The sequence below is a fragment of the Lagenorhynchus albirostris genome, chromosome 2 (assembly GCF_949774975.1).
Source record: "Lagenorhynchus albirostris chromosome 2, mLagAlb1.1, whole genome shotgun sequence".
NCBI classification, from domain to species: domain Eukaryota; kingdom Metazoa; phylum Chordata; class Mammalia; order Artiodactyla; family Delphinidae; genus Lagenorhynchus; species Lagenorhynchus albirostris.
Window position 1 is genome coordinate 60,854,601 of NC_083096.1, and position 15,936 is coordinate 60,870,536.

General features: G+C 53.8%; 1 protein-coding gene across 8 annotated transcripts in view; it reads left to right on the forward strand.

Annotated features, from left to right (window-relative positions):
* The window catches only part of GPR161 (G protein-coupled receptor 161), a 54,306-nt gene that overhangs the window by 35,140 nt on the left and 3,230 nt on the right, over positions 1-15,936 (forward strand). For 5 of the 8 annotated variants that reach the window (XM_060133853.1, XM_060133842.1, XM_060133867.1 and 2 more), the window contains 4 exons: positions 3,558-3,662; positions 6,933-7,049; positions 9,214-9,542; positions 13,024-13,548. In XM_060133853.1, coding sequence (XP_059989836.1) covers positions 3,558-3,662; positions 6,933-7,049; positions 9,214-9,479 — 488 coding nt within the window. In that variant the 3' untranslated portion in view covers positions 9,480-9,542; positions 13,024-13,548. Of the gene's footprint in view, positions 1-3,557; positions 3,663-6,907; positions 7,050-7,461; positions 8,000-9,213; positions 9,543-13,023; positions 13,549-15,936 lie in introns of those variants that run through there. The other 3 variants (XM_060133884.1, XM_060133894.1, XM_060133877.1) reach the window with 3 other exon arrangements.

A 15,936-nucleotide genomic window follows, 5' to 3' on the forward strand; every position in this document is an offset into this window, starting at 1 on the left:
TTGTGAGCCAGGAGGAGTACATTCAGGGTTTGGTTTCATTTCACTGATGAACTTACTTGTTCAGATTTTGTAAAATCACTTACCTTCTAGGCAAAAAAATAAAAATTAAAAAAACATTAAATGTTTTCGATTCCAATGAAGTTAAGAATGAGGAAGGGAAAAAAATGAAGAAGGAGAATGGAGGAAGAGAGGGTAGATAGAACAGAAAGAAACATCTGCTTTGGGGGCCAAGATTTTCCATGCAAGCCACTTGAGATTATCCTGGAAGAGTGTGTGAGGCCGTGAGAACAGGCGGAAAACACCCGCTGTGGTTGGGTTGGCAAGTCCAAGGCGGTGAGCAGTCTCCTCACTGAGGGAAAAGCAGTCTTGTGGGATGTGTTTGGGCTGAAGAGCATGTGGGATGATGGGTTCTGAGTTGCTGGCCTTCCCCTTGAATGGGAGCTGGGGGCATCCCTGCTGTCTCTTCCCGGGACGTCCTGACATCAGGAGGTGGGCAACAGCGTCAGCAGGAGTCTTGGAAAAAGAGCAGAATGCAGTGCCCACCCCAGCTCCACGCTCTGCTCCTGCCACGCCAGGAATGCCCACAGCCTTTCTGGTCAGGAAGGAGAGCTCTGCCTTCCACCTGGCATCCCCGGTAAGAAGGATGGTAAGATTTGTTCCAAAGCCAGCAAGAAAAGGCTCGGAGGCCCTGTCTCGGTTTTGTTCCTCTCCGTTTGCATAGGCATCTGCAAAGTTTTCTCCAGAGGATTCAGTACATGGAATTATAAACTTTCCTAACCGTGCTTGTGAGCACAGGTGCAGTGAAGTGGCATTCCACAGACACCTGGCGCTTTCCTGCTGACTCCAGGAGGCCAGGAGTTTTACACATGCAGTCATGTTTATTTCATACATAGATTTCAGCCATAATCCGTGGATTTTGGTCTTCTCATTCTATTAGCCCCAAACTGAAGAAGCGCAGCAGCTTAGGTTTTCCCTGGGTGCCGGCTGTCACCGGGCCACCACAATACGTTCTGCTTGTGAGTCTCATTAGCAGGTTCCCATGGGGCTCCCCTAGGAACTGAGATCTCTGGCCTCCCTGGGCTTTGCCGGGCAGGGCCACTGCATGGTGGGTAGGTCAGCCCTGGAGTGGACCTTGATTCCAGTGCTGAAACGTGAGCTAGATGCTTACGTTTGGTCTTGGGAGGCCAGACTACACCTCCAAAGCTGACAGGCGGCTACAGGTGATCGGAGCAAAGAAGGGGCCTTCAGGAGAAAGGGCCACGGGCTTCTCCAACAGCTCTGCCACTTGCCAACCCAGTTGGGGTGGACAGCCCAGACACCGGCCCAACCCAGGCTTCGAGGGAGGCCTGGGCATGGTGGGAGGCCAGCCTCTCCGAATGCTGCCCTCGTGTGATGCTCGAAGCTCCTGGAACCGGGAATGGAGCCTTCCCAGCTGTCTTCTGCAGGGAAGGACGCTGACTCCCATTTGCTCAGAGGAAATGCCCCACCTCAGGGCCCTTGTGAGGTCTGGGCTGGAGGGAAGGAAGGAGACCCTGGGGCCTTTGAATTTTCCTGCCTTGTTTTACCAAGTTCCCTTCCTGGCGCCACCTAGAGGTCTTCTGGTTACTTCAAAGTGCCAATGTCACCCCAGAATTGCACTCTGTTCTTTCAGCCGCTCAAAGGCACTCATGACTCTTCTGGCCACTCCAGGCTTCTGATCTGATCCCTGTGCCTGTCGTTTTGTGCCTTTTTCTTTCTTTCTTTTTAAAAAAAATTTTGTGAAAGGGGGTGGATTGGGTCCAGCCCAGTAGATGTGTTGTTGTTTCATGTGAAAAAACTCAGGGTAACTGAGTCTACTCTCCACTGGTAAAATGCTGGATAAACAGAATAGAGAGTTGCCGCCCAGCTGCCCTGTTTCCACATCTCTTAGCCGAGCCGCATTGGTCTGGCTCCAGTGATTTCTCCCACTGGTAGAGACCAGGACTTGTGCCTGGCTTTCACTGCAGCCTCAGAGATGGCGTCCAGAACCCACTGTGGCCTCAGCCGTCCCGGGTGGCAGTGGATGTTCCCCCGGCGACCCACCCCCCCGCAAGCCGGGCTTCCAGCTGAGACATAGTCATATTCCGAGGCCAAGACCCTGGAGGTGGCTGATCATGTTTGGGCTCTTCTCCGGCCCCAGACCTCCACACCAACCCCCAGGAGAGGGGCAGGCTCCTTGCAAAAGTGCTTTCCCCACAGGTCATGACAGGGAGCTTCTGAGAGCAGCGTGCTCTGACTGCACGGGTTCAGCCCCCATCATGTCCTCCGTGGCTCTGAAGGAGAAAGGAGGGCATGTGTGTCATGTTGTTTTGTCCCCTTCATTAGGATGAAGGTGCAGGGTGGAGGTGTCTCCTGTGTGTAGGTTTGCTGGGGAGGAACGCTGGTGGTCCTTCGTGGCAGGTAGGTAGGTCTTCCTCGTGAGATTGGAGGAGTTTGACTTTTCTGTGCTTTTTTTTAATTGCTAAGAGTGCTTTTTTTCGTTAACTCCATAGTCTTTATGGCCTCCAGCTCTTTTGTTCATGGAGTCATTAGCTTCTCAATTTTCTAAGGACACCCAATTAGAATTCTGTTTTGTTTTCTGAAGCTCCCTGCATCGTCTCCCGAGACATCCTTTTTTCTCCCTTCTCTCCTTCCTCCCTTCCTTTTTTATTCCCCCATTTCTGCTAGTGCCTTTCCTTAAGTATCTGGTGATCTCCGCCGTCCCTCACGGTTAGTAAGTCGGCCCAGGAAAGCCAGCGGGAAGCCCTGGGCGATGGTGGAACTGGGCCGTCTCACGGGGCGCCCAGATCTTGGGGTCTGTGGGGCTTTTCTCTCTGGCTGGCTGGATTTCCCTGGGGACGGGGTCTCTGGTCTTCTGCCCAGGGCGGGGCTCCCACTGGTAACTATGTAGCCTCTCATTGTTCCCTCGGTTTTTGCCACGTTGCCATGTGCCTGGTGTCGCTAAGGCCAGAGTCCCCCAGTTCACTCTGTCCACTCTCCTGCCAACATGGGGAACGGGAGCCTGGACCCCGAACTGGGAACAGCAGTGGAGGGGACCCACTGCTTTCTGTAGAGACTTTCCATCAAGCCCCACCTGCCTGCAGAGACTCCGGACCTCCAGTTCCTGAGCTTCTGGGGGCCTCCTTCCAGGCCTCCCCCCCTGCCAGCCTCAGCTCTTTCCTGGGCTAGTTTCACTGCCTACCTCCCACCTTCCAACTTACAAACATCCTCTTCATTTGGGGGTTTCGGCCTCTTCAAAAAACATCCCACGATCTTCTCCCACGACCCTTCACCTCATTTTCTCTCCCACCTGCCTTGTTGGTGTTTGACGTTTGTCACGAGCGCTTCCCCTCTGGGGGGGACCCAGTGAATCCTGTCACAGACTCCCCGGGATAGGAACAAGTGGCGAAGTGAAGGAAGGGCAGCTAAGAGCTTCGTGTCCTCGGTGCGTGGACAGCACGCTTTGCGAGGAGGACAGAGCGGACAGGGGAGCGGAGGCGAAGCCCCTGGGGACTGGGTGGGCCGTGGATTGTACAGTCAGTGCCGACCTTGCCTTGCAGACCTGGGCCTGTCCCCACACCTCACGGCACTCATGGCAGGCGGGCAGCCCCTGGGTAACAGCAGCAGCACGGGGGACACCGGCTTCAGCTGCTCTCAGGACTCAGGTAAGCCCCTCACCTGTCGCGCTTCCCCAGTGCCTGCCGGGTGGGAGCTGGTGGGGAGAGGGATGTCTCCCAGGGTGTGGAGGGGCGAGAGGCAAGGGTCTGGGTGTCCAGTCATGGCTCTTCAGCATCTCTGTGCCCCAGTTTCCTCCTCTCTACAGTGGGGATCTCAGCTCCTGTTCTCTCTGCCATGCGGGGTTCTTGTGAGATTCAAATTAAGTGAAAGCCTTTGAAAAGTTAAAATGCTAAATGATTGTCAGTTGTTACTCGAATTATAATAACCATCGTCCAGTGCAGGCTCCGGAGTCAACCTGCTTGGTTTTCAGTCTCGAATTGACTTTTTTTTTTTTTTTTTTTGCGGTACGCGGGGCTCTCACTGTGTGTCCTCTCCCGTTGCGGAGCACAGGCTCCAGATGCGCAGGCTCAGCGGCCATGGCTCACGGGCCCAGCCGCTCCGCGGCATGTGGGATCTTCCTGGACCGGGGCACGAACCTGTGTCCCCTGCATCGGCAGGCGGACTCTCAACCACTGCGCCACCAGGGAAGCCCTCGAATTGACTTTTAAGAGCTGTGTTATCTCAGACAAGCTGCTCAGTCTGTTTCTAAACCTTCGCGTTTCTCCATTTGTGAGCTGGGGCAGCCGTCCCTCTATCAAGGGCAGCTCCAACCAGGTCGGATACCTTGTCACCATCATTAGATGCCCTGTGACATGCCTATGGGGAACTCGGTCTCCCCAAAGAAACACATCTCCAACAGCATTCTCCAGACCCTCCCTGTAGCTGCGGCCCAGGGGATGGTGCCGGCCCAGGACTCCTCCCCCCAGCGGCAGGCTCTGTGATGTCACAGTCTGCTGCCGCCGCTCTGGGGACCCAAATGCCACACCCCGTGCTTGCCAGTTCATGACTGGATGAGAGGCTCGTGGGCAGAGGCCGTCGGTGTCCCTACGTCAGTCATTCATGGAGCTGACGAAGCACCCCGTCCCGGGGCTGCTGTCTGTCTGTGTTCTGGGCGTGAAGGGAGGGTGCTAAATCCTGGCCCTCGACAGCAGGCTGTCTGTGGACATTTCCCTCCCTGCTCTTGCATCTCTCCTGCCGGGGCCTTTGGAAAACTCCTCTCTGCCTTGACCTGTGTTTCTTGGCCTGAGCCTGTGTCACGGAATTCCGGGGGGACCGGCCGTGGGCAGGGACCCAGCCCAGGCCTCCTGTCGTGGAGCATTTCCCCGCAGGCAGAACGTTCCCTGAGGATGTTCTCCCACTGGCAGCCCGGAGGCTTGAACCACTGGTAGCACCGGCCCTTGTAGGCCCGAGTCCCTGCTGTGACTTGAAGGACGGGAGGGTCTCTGTCTCTCCTTGGGCTCTCTCCCTCTTCTCAGACAACCAGCAGGAATCCAGAGGCAGAATGACATTCATTCATTTAACAGATATTTACTTGCCAGGCCCTTGCTTTGAGCAGACACTGCGCTAGGTTCCGGAGATGTAGTGGTAAACTGCCCTCATGGGGCTTTCCGTCTAGTGGGAAAGACGGCCATCCCATGCGCTTTAAATGGGTGAATTGTGTGGGATGCAAATTATACCTCAATAATTCTGCTTTTAGTAAGGGTTATAAGGGTGATGAGAGCTATGGAAGGGGAAGCCGAGTGCTGTGAGGACACGTAACGGAGTTGTATGTGCCCCCTGTTGGGGGAGAACTTGTCGGCGGGGAGGGCGGTGTTAGAAAAGCTTCTCTGAGGAAGTGATGTGAAAACCTGAAGAGTGAATAGGAGGTGACCAGGCAAAAAGGAGTAAGGGGACAGTGTCGTAAGCCAGCGGTCCCCAACCTTTTGGGCACCAGGGACCGGTTTCGTGGAAGACAATTTTTCCACGGACCAGGGAGGGCGTGGTTCAGGCAGTGATGCCAGCGATGGGGGAGCCGCAGGTGAAGTTTTGCTCACGTGCCCACCATTCACCTCCTGCTGTGCGGCCCGGTTCCTAACAGGCCGCAGCCTGGTACCGATCCGCGGCCCGGGGCTTGGGGACCCCTGTTGTAGGCAGAAGAAAGAGCATGGGCTTTGGGGGTCACACAGACCGGAGTGTGAGCTTCAGCCCCGCTGTTTATTAGCCGTGTCCTCACGAGTGATGACTTTCATCGATGAGGCGCCTGTTGTGCGCCAGGCAATGTGTCACATCGTTACACGTCTCAACTCAAAATCCTCCCAACAACTCTATGAGGTAGAGAGAATTACGATCCCCATTTTGTAGGCATGGAAGGATGCTGAGGGACTAAATATCCTGCCTGTGATCCTAGATCTCTCCGCTTTGGGAAGCTGTGTGCTTAACCACCATGTTGTGACGTCCGCTAGAGGAACACGCCTTTTCAGGTTGCTCTGCAAAAACACATGAGGGGGGCTTCCCTGGTGGCGCAGTGGTTGAGAGTCCGCCTGCCGATGCAGGGGACACGGGTTCGTGCCCCGGTCCGGGAGGATCCCACATGCTGTGGAGCGGCTGGGCCCGTGAGCCATGGCCGCTGAGCCTGCGCGTCCGGAGCCTGTGCTCCGCAACGGAGAGGCCACAGCAGTGAGAGGCCCGCGTACCGGAAAAAAAAAAAAAAAAAAAAAAACACATATGAGGAGCTCCCAGCTCCCCTTTCTTCCTAATTTCCTGAGCACCAAGGCCTTGAAGCACTGATAGCTGGAGACTAAGACAGAACAAGACTGGTCCCCCCGCCCCGCCCCTGCCTGCCCACCTGCCCAACTCTCTCTCATAGGACTTCCTTCCTTTCTGCCTTTTCCCCACTTTTGGGGGGGCATATTTCTCAATCCCTTTTTGGCCCCCAAAGAACTTTACATGTTCAGGTTTGAAATGTTTATTTAGCACGGCATACTTTAACTAGAATGATAGAAATTCACACTGTAAGAAGAATCACTGTGAACACAAAGCCCCTTTAATAGAGCCCCCTCCTCCGCTCAGCCCGACTGCCCTTCCCCATTCCAGGTCTGGCAGACTCATCACTTGTGAGTCTGCTCGCTGTGGCGGGTGACCCGTCCGCCTGGATAACGCTGCTGTATTTTTGGTGTGTCTGAAGCAGCCCCAGTGGCTGGCTGCAAACTCTCTGAAATGGGACAAGAGACAGGGTGTGTCCTGGGCAAATGCTGCAGGGCACTTGGTTGCACCTGATTGTGGGTTTGAATACATGAAAGGGGAGAGAGGGACGCAAGGGGTGTGAGCGAGGGCGAGAAAGGTGGCGAGAAGGACTTGGTGTTGCCTGTTGTAGGCGCACAATCGGCCCTTGGTTTTAGGAACGGATGTCATGCTGCTCGAAGACTTCACGTCTGATGACAACCCTCCCTCCCACACTTGCCCACCCAAGAGGAGGAGCTCAGTGACGTTCGAAGATGAAGTGGAACAAATCAAAGGTGGGTTTCTGTGACTGACGGCTTCAGGGAAACGGGGGAAGGGAAAGGATCTTAGGAAAGCTCCTTGGCCCAGCCTGCTCCCATCCCCAGCACACGAGGGCTCCCGCCTTTGCCCAGCCCCATGTCACTCCCGGCCTGCCAGTCTCACTTGAGTCCTTAGGCTTCCAACTCTCAGAGCAAGCAGCATCTAAGGCTGGGCAAGCAGTGGCCTACGTACACAGACACACACACACACACAGACACACACACACAGACACACACACACACAGACACACACACACACACACACACACACACACACACACACACACACACACACACACACACACACACACACACACACACACACACACACACACACACACACACACACACACACACACACACACACAATTCCCATCTCCTCCCTCAGGAAGTTGCCCGACTGGATACAACAGTTTCTGAGCCCTCCGCGGTTTCTTTCCTTCATGGATGATGTGTGGTTACGAGTCTGAACCTGCCCTCTTTGAGCCTCAGCTTCCTCCCGTGGCAAATGGAAGTCGTTGCCCAGTGAGTGCGCCGACTTCACCGGAGGCAAAGGCCACCGTCTCGATTGGCCTGTTGCCTCTGAAGCTGATGGGGCGCTGGGATCCTGTGAGAGGAATGAGCTCTGCTGTCATCCAGTCCCTACGTTTTTCTGCTCCAGTTGCTCTGAATTCAGCCCTCAGCGCTCTCGGTGCCTCTGGAACTTGGGGTCTAGTTTCCCATCCAGATATGCTGATTAGAAGAGCGACAAAGGAGCCATCCAGGCTGCCCACAGAGGGAAGAATCTCTTTTTTTCTGAATCCCACCCGGTGGTGAGGACAGCCACCGACATGGCCGGTTGTGGATGTGGTGGAAGAGTCCAGGGACTTTAAGACATAAATTCTTCAGAAATGCTGAGTACCAAAATAAATATGGGCCGGGGCAGAGTTTGAGGTTCATAATTTGTCCTATCTCTTCTACCACCCCCTCCCCGATTCCAGCTGAATGGAGGGGTGGTCATGGGCGTCAAGGAGGCAGATATCAACTCGTCTGCTTTACGGGCAGAGTGGATGCAAGAACAGAGCTTGGATTCGCAGCTTCATGGGCTCTATAATATGTTACTCCCGTGTTAAAAAAAATGGATTGAAGCCCTCCGCAATCCACCCAGCCCGCATAGGGCCAAGCCTGCCCCATCCAGCCTACGTGTTGGGGGACAGCAGTTCCAAAGGCGCCTTCTCTGCACGCAGGGCAGGGAGCAGGCACGTGTGTAAGACCTTGTCAGTCCTCCCGGGAGTGAGTGGCAGGGCAGAGGTCCTCCCCTCTTTCCCTCCTGGAGAATGGGGTGGAAGTTGCCTACTCTAGACAACGTGAGGTGTAGGGGATACGCCGTTCCTCCCAAAATGTCAGGAGAGAAACAGGCAGTGAGATTAATAGTCATAAGGCCATGGATGTGAAATTGAAGGGCCCCCTCCCTCCGTCCCTCCCTCCCTCCCTCCCTCCTTCCCTCCCTCCCTCCTTCCCTCCCTCCCTCCTTCCCTCCCTCCCTCCCTCCCTCCCTCCCTCCCTCCCTCCCTCCCTCCCTCCTTCCCTCCTGTGCACTTTAGGTGTCAGGAGTCCTAATCCTGGGGGAAGGGGCACCTGAACCTTTAATGTCCTTCCAGTCCTGAGGTTCTCCATGGCTCTGGGGAATCTCTGAGCGAGGGTGGAGAGGACAGAGACCACATTCAGGTTTGTGGAAGTTTAGAGCCAAAGCTATTACACACTCCAGGGAGCTGAAAGACCAGAGAACTCTTTCAAAGATGTAAAAATTTGAATGTCATTAATAGAAAGTACTTATCAAGCCTTTTTCTATGAGCCAGACCTAGGCTAAAGCACCTTAGGAAGAGCTGTCTAATTAGCACGGGAACCCCGTGACGTAAGGGGTGTGCCAGGATCTTCTCTTTACAGGTGAGGTAACCGACGTGAGATTAAACACTTCTAAGACTTCCCGGATGGTAAGGAGGGGAGTCAAGGATCGTCACCTTACGGACTGTGGCCCCAGAACCCACCCCCTTAACCTCAGTCTGCTTCCGCTCCCGGGGCAGTGAAGCAAGGGCAGTCCTGTCCCGGGACAGCCACGGTCCTGGTCCCTCGCTAACCTTTGCTCTGCCTTCTCTCTCAGAGGCCGCCAAGAACCCTGTTCTTCACGTGAGAGCCGAAGTGCACAAGTCCTTGGACAGTTACGCAGCCAGCTTGGCCAAAGCCATAGAGGCTGAAGCCAAAGTCAACTTATTTGGGGAGGAGGCGCTGCCTGGGGTCTTGCTTGCCGCACGGACCGTCCCCGGGGTTGGCTTTGGGAGCCGCCGAGGCAGCAGGGCTCTCGCGAGTCAGAGGCTGCAGCTGCAGAGCATCGAGGAGGGGAACGTTCTAGCCGCGGAGCAGACGTGAGGGTGGATGCCCTCAACACACCCTGGTGTGCAGCCATCAGAAAAAACGCTGAACACAATGTCTGTAAGTGACTTCCGTGGCTCTGTGAGACCACACGTGGGCTTCCTTGAGGTCTCAGCGATGGGACCAGAGGCATCCAGAGTACAAAGCAGAGCCAACGGAGGTGTGGCTGAGACTTTGTGGGAGGTGGGCCGTAGAGGGGATCTAGAGACCACGGCTTAGACGGAGACCGCCGCGTGGGTCACTTCCTCCTCTGCACATCCTGTGCCCTGGGGGTCCAGCCACGCACTGTCCCGGAGGCCTCAGGAGGCGAGCCCTTCCCAGGGCCCTTCGGAGGATGACGCTGCTTCTGGGTGGTTGATGTGGACCCTGCCGGGCCGTCAGTTTTACACTAAATGGTCCCCAGAGGAGAGCCCAGGAGCTGAGCTCCCCAGATCCAGGTGCTGCGCCCTGGGGTCCTGGTTATGACCTCGCCTCTGGTGGCGCCACCTGCTGGTGCTAGTAGGGACAGCTCACGGGCCGCTGGGCGGACGCAACAGGCCTGGGGCTGCTGTGGCTGAGGACGGGGCCGCCTCCCTAGTGACTGAGTCTTTGCTATTTCATAAGAAGGGAGAAACCACTGTAAAAGACAGGCGGAAGGAGCAGATACCAGATGTTTCATTTCTAGAATTTAAAAAAACAAAAAAATCCATTTGGTTAGGATGAAACCACGATCTTAACTGAGCCTGAAAGGGCCATGGGGCCAAGCGCTGCTGGGAACTAGAGATACTGTTATCGTTGGAGGGAATCCCCTTCACATAGGAAGACCTCATGGAATAGACTCGGCTTGTGATGTTTGATGGACTGTTTCGATTAGCTGGCCTCCAGGGAATACTCCCGTAGGCAGCAGCTACCGTTTCCCCGCCCTGAGCAGTGTAAGACGAGACAGACTTGAAGAAACGCTGGACCTGGCGTCAGCAACCTGCGCGCAGGCCCGGCTCCGCCGTACCTTCCTCATGTCATTGGGACTCCCTGTCACCTCTAGGCCGTCTGGAAAATAAGATAAGGGAGTGAGGAGTTGGATTGAATGGTGGCCGGGATCATTTCTAACTCTGATCTTTGATGTTCTCTGAATTTGTAAGTTAGAAAAAAAAAAAAGTGACCCATGGACCAACGTTTGCACAGCTTTTGAGTGTGGTTTCTAGTGGGCATGTGAAGCACTGCTGCAAGCCCGGGTACGTGGGCTGATCCGATGTGTCTAGAGCACAGTTCTGACAGGATGCCAGCCGGCAAGACACATAAATGGGGGCAGAGGCGGAAGTGGGCCACGCATTGTGACTTGTATGTTAGATCTCTCTCCCTTGGAGTTGGGATGGCCGTTACATGTGTGGGCTTGGAGCGGTGGCTGTGGTGACATGAACCACCTGTGCCTGCCCTTCAGCTTGGGCGATTAGGTCAGCCAAGTGCAGGCCTTTCCCCGCCTTCAGAATTCCGGGGGGTCAGCAGAGGGTACATTCTGAGGAGATCTACCTGCGTCTGCTATGAGGCAGCCATCCCAGAAAGGGAATCACTTTTGTGGCGTTCCGTTGGGGTCTAGCTAGCTCTCAGTGAGGCAGTGTCTCTTTGCTGTGTGGCAGAGACCCAGTGGTTGGCTGGTCCCCTGGTCTGCAATTTACAGAAGACTTCCTGAGACCTGGGGGCTGCTGCCTTCACGGTGATCAAACTCATCAGCAACTCCTGTGGGTCAGTTGGGTGCCAGCCACGGGTCTGCATTCTGGATGGGAGTGGGAAGGATCAGAAGGTGGTTTCACCCTTGGGTTCTGCCGATGAGATGTGCAGATCAGTCAGACTCTGCTGTCACTACTGGGTGGCATTCCGAAACCTGAGGGCATTTTATGTTTTCTGCATGTATTTTTTCCTAGCACTTGTCCTTGTCTAGTTTCTAAAGGGACCATACGCCTGAGCTTCTAGTTCGCACCAAGGTGGAACAGGGCAGGGACCTTTACCTCTAGGTTGGAATAGCCCACGATGCCACCCCTCCCCTACCCCTTAGGGCATTTTGAGTGCCGCAAAGTGACTTGCAACCCAGGGGCTGGAGAGTGCTTCCCCCGGACTGTACTTAGCTGGACTCTAGGGAGAGAGTCCTGAGACATCTCCCGGCCTCCAAGTCCTCACTGGCTGATCCCAAACTAGCTTAGATACACTAGGATTTAATCTAAGCCAATCTAGCAGTACTGCACTTCCTGAAAGCATTCTGTGCATTTCCTCTTTTCTACCGAGGTCCATTTATTTATTCATCTACCAGACACTGCACATCCAGCATGTGCAAGGCACCAAGCTAGGCTCTGTGAGTACTAACACTAAAGCGTGTTCACTCTAATATAGGGAGAGACCTGGGAGAGACTGAGGCTAATAAATTGCAAAGTCCATGAATGATTATAGAAAGAACTGTGGGCTCCAGAGGGAGGTGAATATTTCCAATTAGAAGGAGTTAGGGGTAGCACCATGTAGGAGGTGACTGTTTGAGCCAAGCCTTGGAGGATGTCTGGCAGCTGGAACCATATTTTCCATATTCATGAATTCAGATTTTCCTTGATTCAGCCTAAGCGAGAGAAAGGAGAGCAAAAGGAGGTGGATGGGGGAGAGGGCGAGGACATAATCCCCACATGCTCTGACGTTTCTGAGAGGATTTTTGAGGACCCCTGTCCTTAGTGCAGAACCCCAACTGCCCCCGCTGAACCCAGGCCCATTATAATGCTTTATTCTGCTGTGCAGTGGCAGCCTGAGGACTTCCTGAGGGGGCCACGTGGACAGTGGCAGGTGGGACACTTGGCCACTTGTTCACGTCAAAACCTCAGTCCTGCATCTTCTGGTTTTGACAGGACCACGTTTAGGACTGTTGCCCATCTCTGCTTCTTTCATAGAGATTGCCACTTGACCGGGTCCCCCCCAGTGCTATACCCCAGATACCAGGTTTGAGGGCTAGTGTGACCCAGAAGGCACTGGAGTCCCACGCCACCGAGCACACAGCTCAATCCCTAGCCTTTTCCCCGGCCAGACGCACCAAGACTGGAGTTCAGGGCCTTCGACACTAGGTGGCAGCAGTGTGGCTGTGATGCCGCTGGCAGTTCCCCACCGGGAAGAGCTAAGGGTAAAGCTGAAGGCTTGTTTGCTTCTGGCTTCGAGCACCTACTCCGAGCTCCTGGTCTCCACTGCAGTCCTCGGCCTTTAAAGGACCACCCAGCTAGCTTGCTTACAAGTGTGACCCCATTCGGGGTTGCAGGTACTGCCAGTGCTCAGCTGTGTGAGCTTAAGCAAATCACTGCTGTAGAAACGGGGTTGAGGAATGTTAAGACGAGGGCCATCTGGTGCTAATGTTCTTTGATTCTCATTTAAGGAGCTGCTGGGTAGCCTCTGAGTGAACGGCGAGACTAACTCAAGTGTCTGCAATAGGCCAAGGTAGTGTGGAGTGGACAGGAGAGGGAGGAAAAGCGCTTTGATACAGTGAGAGACTTTACTGGCCTGTTCAGATTTAACTAGATGAGTATTTTGTCTATCCTGATAGTGGGTCCCTGAAATACTTGCAGATTAGAGACAGGTCTGTGGATGGACCACGGGATATACTCACGACAAGGGTTCAGCCTTGAGCCCCAGCCGTCTCCCGTCTGGAAGGAACTGTGAAGGTGATGCAGCTACAAAAGGATGAGACAGGGAACTAGCACAGAGTGAGTGCCTACTGTGTGCCTGACCTGTTAAGACATCTGAGTGCCCGTCATGTGCTAGGCATTAGTTGGGCACTTCCAAATGCTTTATCTCACTGCAAATGATACAGTGGGGATAGTGCAGGCTTTGGTGTGGGACGTTCTGGGTTCGGATTCCACGCTGCTGCTTCTGAGTAAGGTGTCCTTGGGCTAATTACTCAATCTTTCTGTATTGCAGTTTCCTCATCTGTAAAATGAACTTTGTATTCTGTTTCTATGTGGGGACACAGACTCCAGGGGGCCCTCTGATTATGTGGATTAGGGCATCCAGCACAGTGCCTGGGGCATAGCGGATGCTGAACCCCTGCTGTTTCTTCTCCACTCTGCAGGTGGGTGTATTATTCTTGTTTTACAGGGCTCTGGTGATAAGAAGTGAGAATCTTAAAAAGATAACTGTTATCCTAGATAAGAGGTGTTGAAGGTTGTTGCCGTAGGAATCGTCACGTCTGCCGTACAGCATGAAGGGATGTGGTGAAAAGAAGACGATAGAGAGGAGGGGGTAAAGGCTAAGTGGCACTTGGGATTCAGGAGATCTGAAGGGGCGAAACTGAGCTTTTCTGTTACTGGCTATCGAAGATGGTAGAGCCCCAGGCTGCTGTGACATCTGGAATCAAAGCACAAGCTCAGCTTTGAGCTCCCTTACAGCCCAGAAGGGATGCTCTCCCTGAGATGTGACCTGGAGTCTCAGGGCAGCCCCATCCTGCAGTGACAGTGACTGCTTGGCCTTGGCTTTGGGGTTCAGATTCTGAGTCTCCGAGCCCCTGAGGGAAGAGGCAGCGCAGGGGCAGGAGTCCATGCTGCCACCCACAGTGTACACAGAACCCCAGGTGAATTCCGTGGGAGAGTGAAGGGAAATCACATTTTTCACCCTGAAGCAAAGGAAAACGGCTGTGAGCACAGTCGTATGTGACCACAGGAGGGGGCAGAGCCGGACCGTCCTTCTGGGTTGGGGAGGGGCACACACAGAGTCCAAGGAGGCCTAGGGAGGTGAAGGGAATTGTCCAAGGTCTCAAAGGAGATTAAGCCAGGGTGGGGGCTGAAACGCCAGGTCTTGGCCATGTGACTGAGAGAAGGAAAGAGCCAGCTTTGCAGCTCGAGGAGGATGAGGGATAGTTAACAGTCATCATTATTAGAAGGCCAGTAGGGCTTTACTGGGTAGGTAGGACTATTGTAAAGCAAGGAGTTTGGGAGACTGGAATATCTGCTTGCCAGACCTATAAAAAACTGCAGGCCTAAGGTGGCTGGATTCACTGGAAAGAATTCAAAGCACAAACTCAAATCTGCATAAGATTACCAAGAGCACAGTTCTGCTCACTGTTATTTTTAGGAGAACAAAGTACGCAAAGCTGTGTTCATTTCCCTCAGAAAGCATTTTCCTGAGCAGTATTAACAGCTTAAGAATTAAAAGCCACTTCTGTTTTCCCTTTTTTTTTTTGCGGTACGCGGGCCTCTCACCGTTGTGGCCTCTCCCGTTGCGGAGCACAGGCTCCAGACGTGCAGGCTCAGCGGCCATGGCTCACGGGCCCAGCCGCTCTGCGGCATGTGCGATCTTCCCAGACGGGCACGAACCCATGTCCCCTGCATCGGCAGGCGGACTCTCAACCACTGCGCCACCAGGAAAGCCCTGTTTTTCCTTTTGACACCACCATTTTGAAGTATCACTAATCATTGGTGAGTCTGACCCTCCCAAAGGAAAAGACAGTCCTAGGGAGGATCACAGGCCCGGGCAGGCGGCCAGGGGAAAGAGCCTGTCTGGCTGGAAATAGGTCTGTCAGTGACGTGGACATGCTTAAGGGACAGAGCCCTATGCTGTGTTCTGATAATGGACCCCTGGATGCAAAGGTGGTTAAAAACCAACCTTCAAGATAAAGACCAGCTGATCCTAAAATATAGTTCACTTGAAGTTTTTGGACGCTTATTTTTAAGATTAAAAAATGCTCAGGATTATTATAAACCAATATTTATCAAAAAGTAAGAGTGTACTTAGAATAGTTTTGTTTACCTGATTAAGTATCTGGGTTTTGGTCTGTGTAGGGCTGTGCAAATTGTGAACTTGTGCTTGAGCTTGTGGACTTTTTTGGGTGTCTCCCCCTTTACCCCCACCCCTGTTTTCCACAGACTTGTCTCTGTCTCCAGCCTCCCTTCCCATGGGCTAAAGAGAGGAAGGAGACTGAGCAGGAAGGGGCCAACTGTTGCACAATCCGTACCACAGTCGCCTGGGTACATCCATCCATGTGTTTTTCATGAATTCCCGCAAGAAAATTAGCTTCATGGAATATTGTTAAGTGGCGTGGAAGTGACCAAGAAAGAGACAACAAACAAACACTGTTAACCCAGAGTTCTAAAGGAGGTTTAATGAATAGCAGTGCTGTCTCTCGATATGTCCATCCCATAACCGAAGTCAAAGGGCGGGTGGTAGATTATTAGAGACTTGGAACAGCCTCAAGGCACAGAGCCCACCACCTCGGTCTGACCCAACACCTGCCACCACTAAAGCCGCATTCCTTTTCTAAGTGGGTAAGTGAGCCCTGGGGTCCGCTGTCTCCCCTGCAACAAACACTGGACCATGGAAGCGGCCAGGACTCGTGAACTCTGCCTCTGTAGAATGTCTTCTCTCCTAGCTGCCTCCTTGACTGCTTGTCTGGCCTGCCCTGCTCCTTTATAACATATAACACCAAAACTACAAAATCGCTAAAGGCAGGGGGCCTGATTCCTTG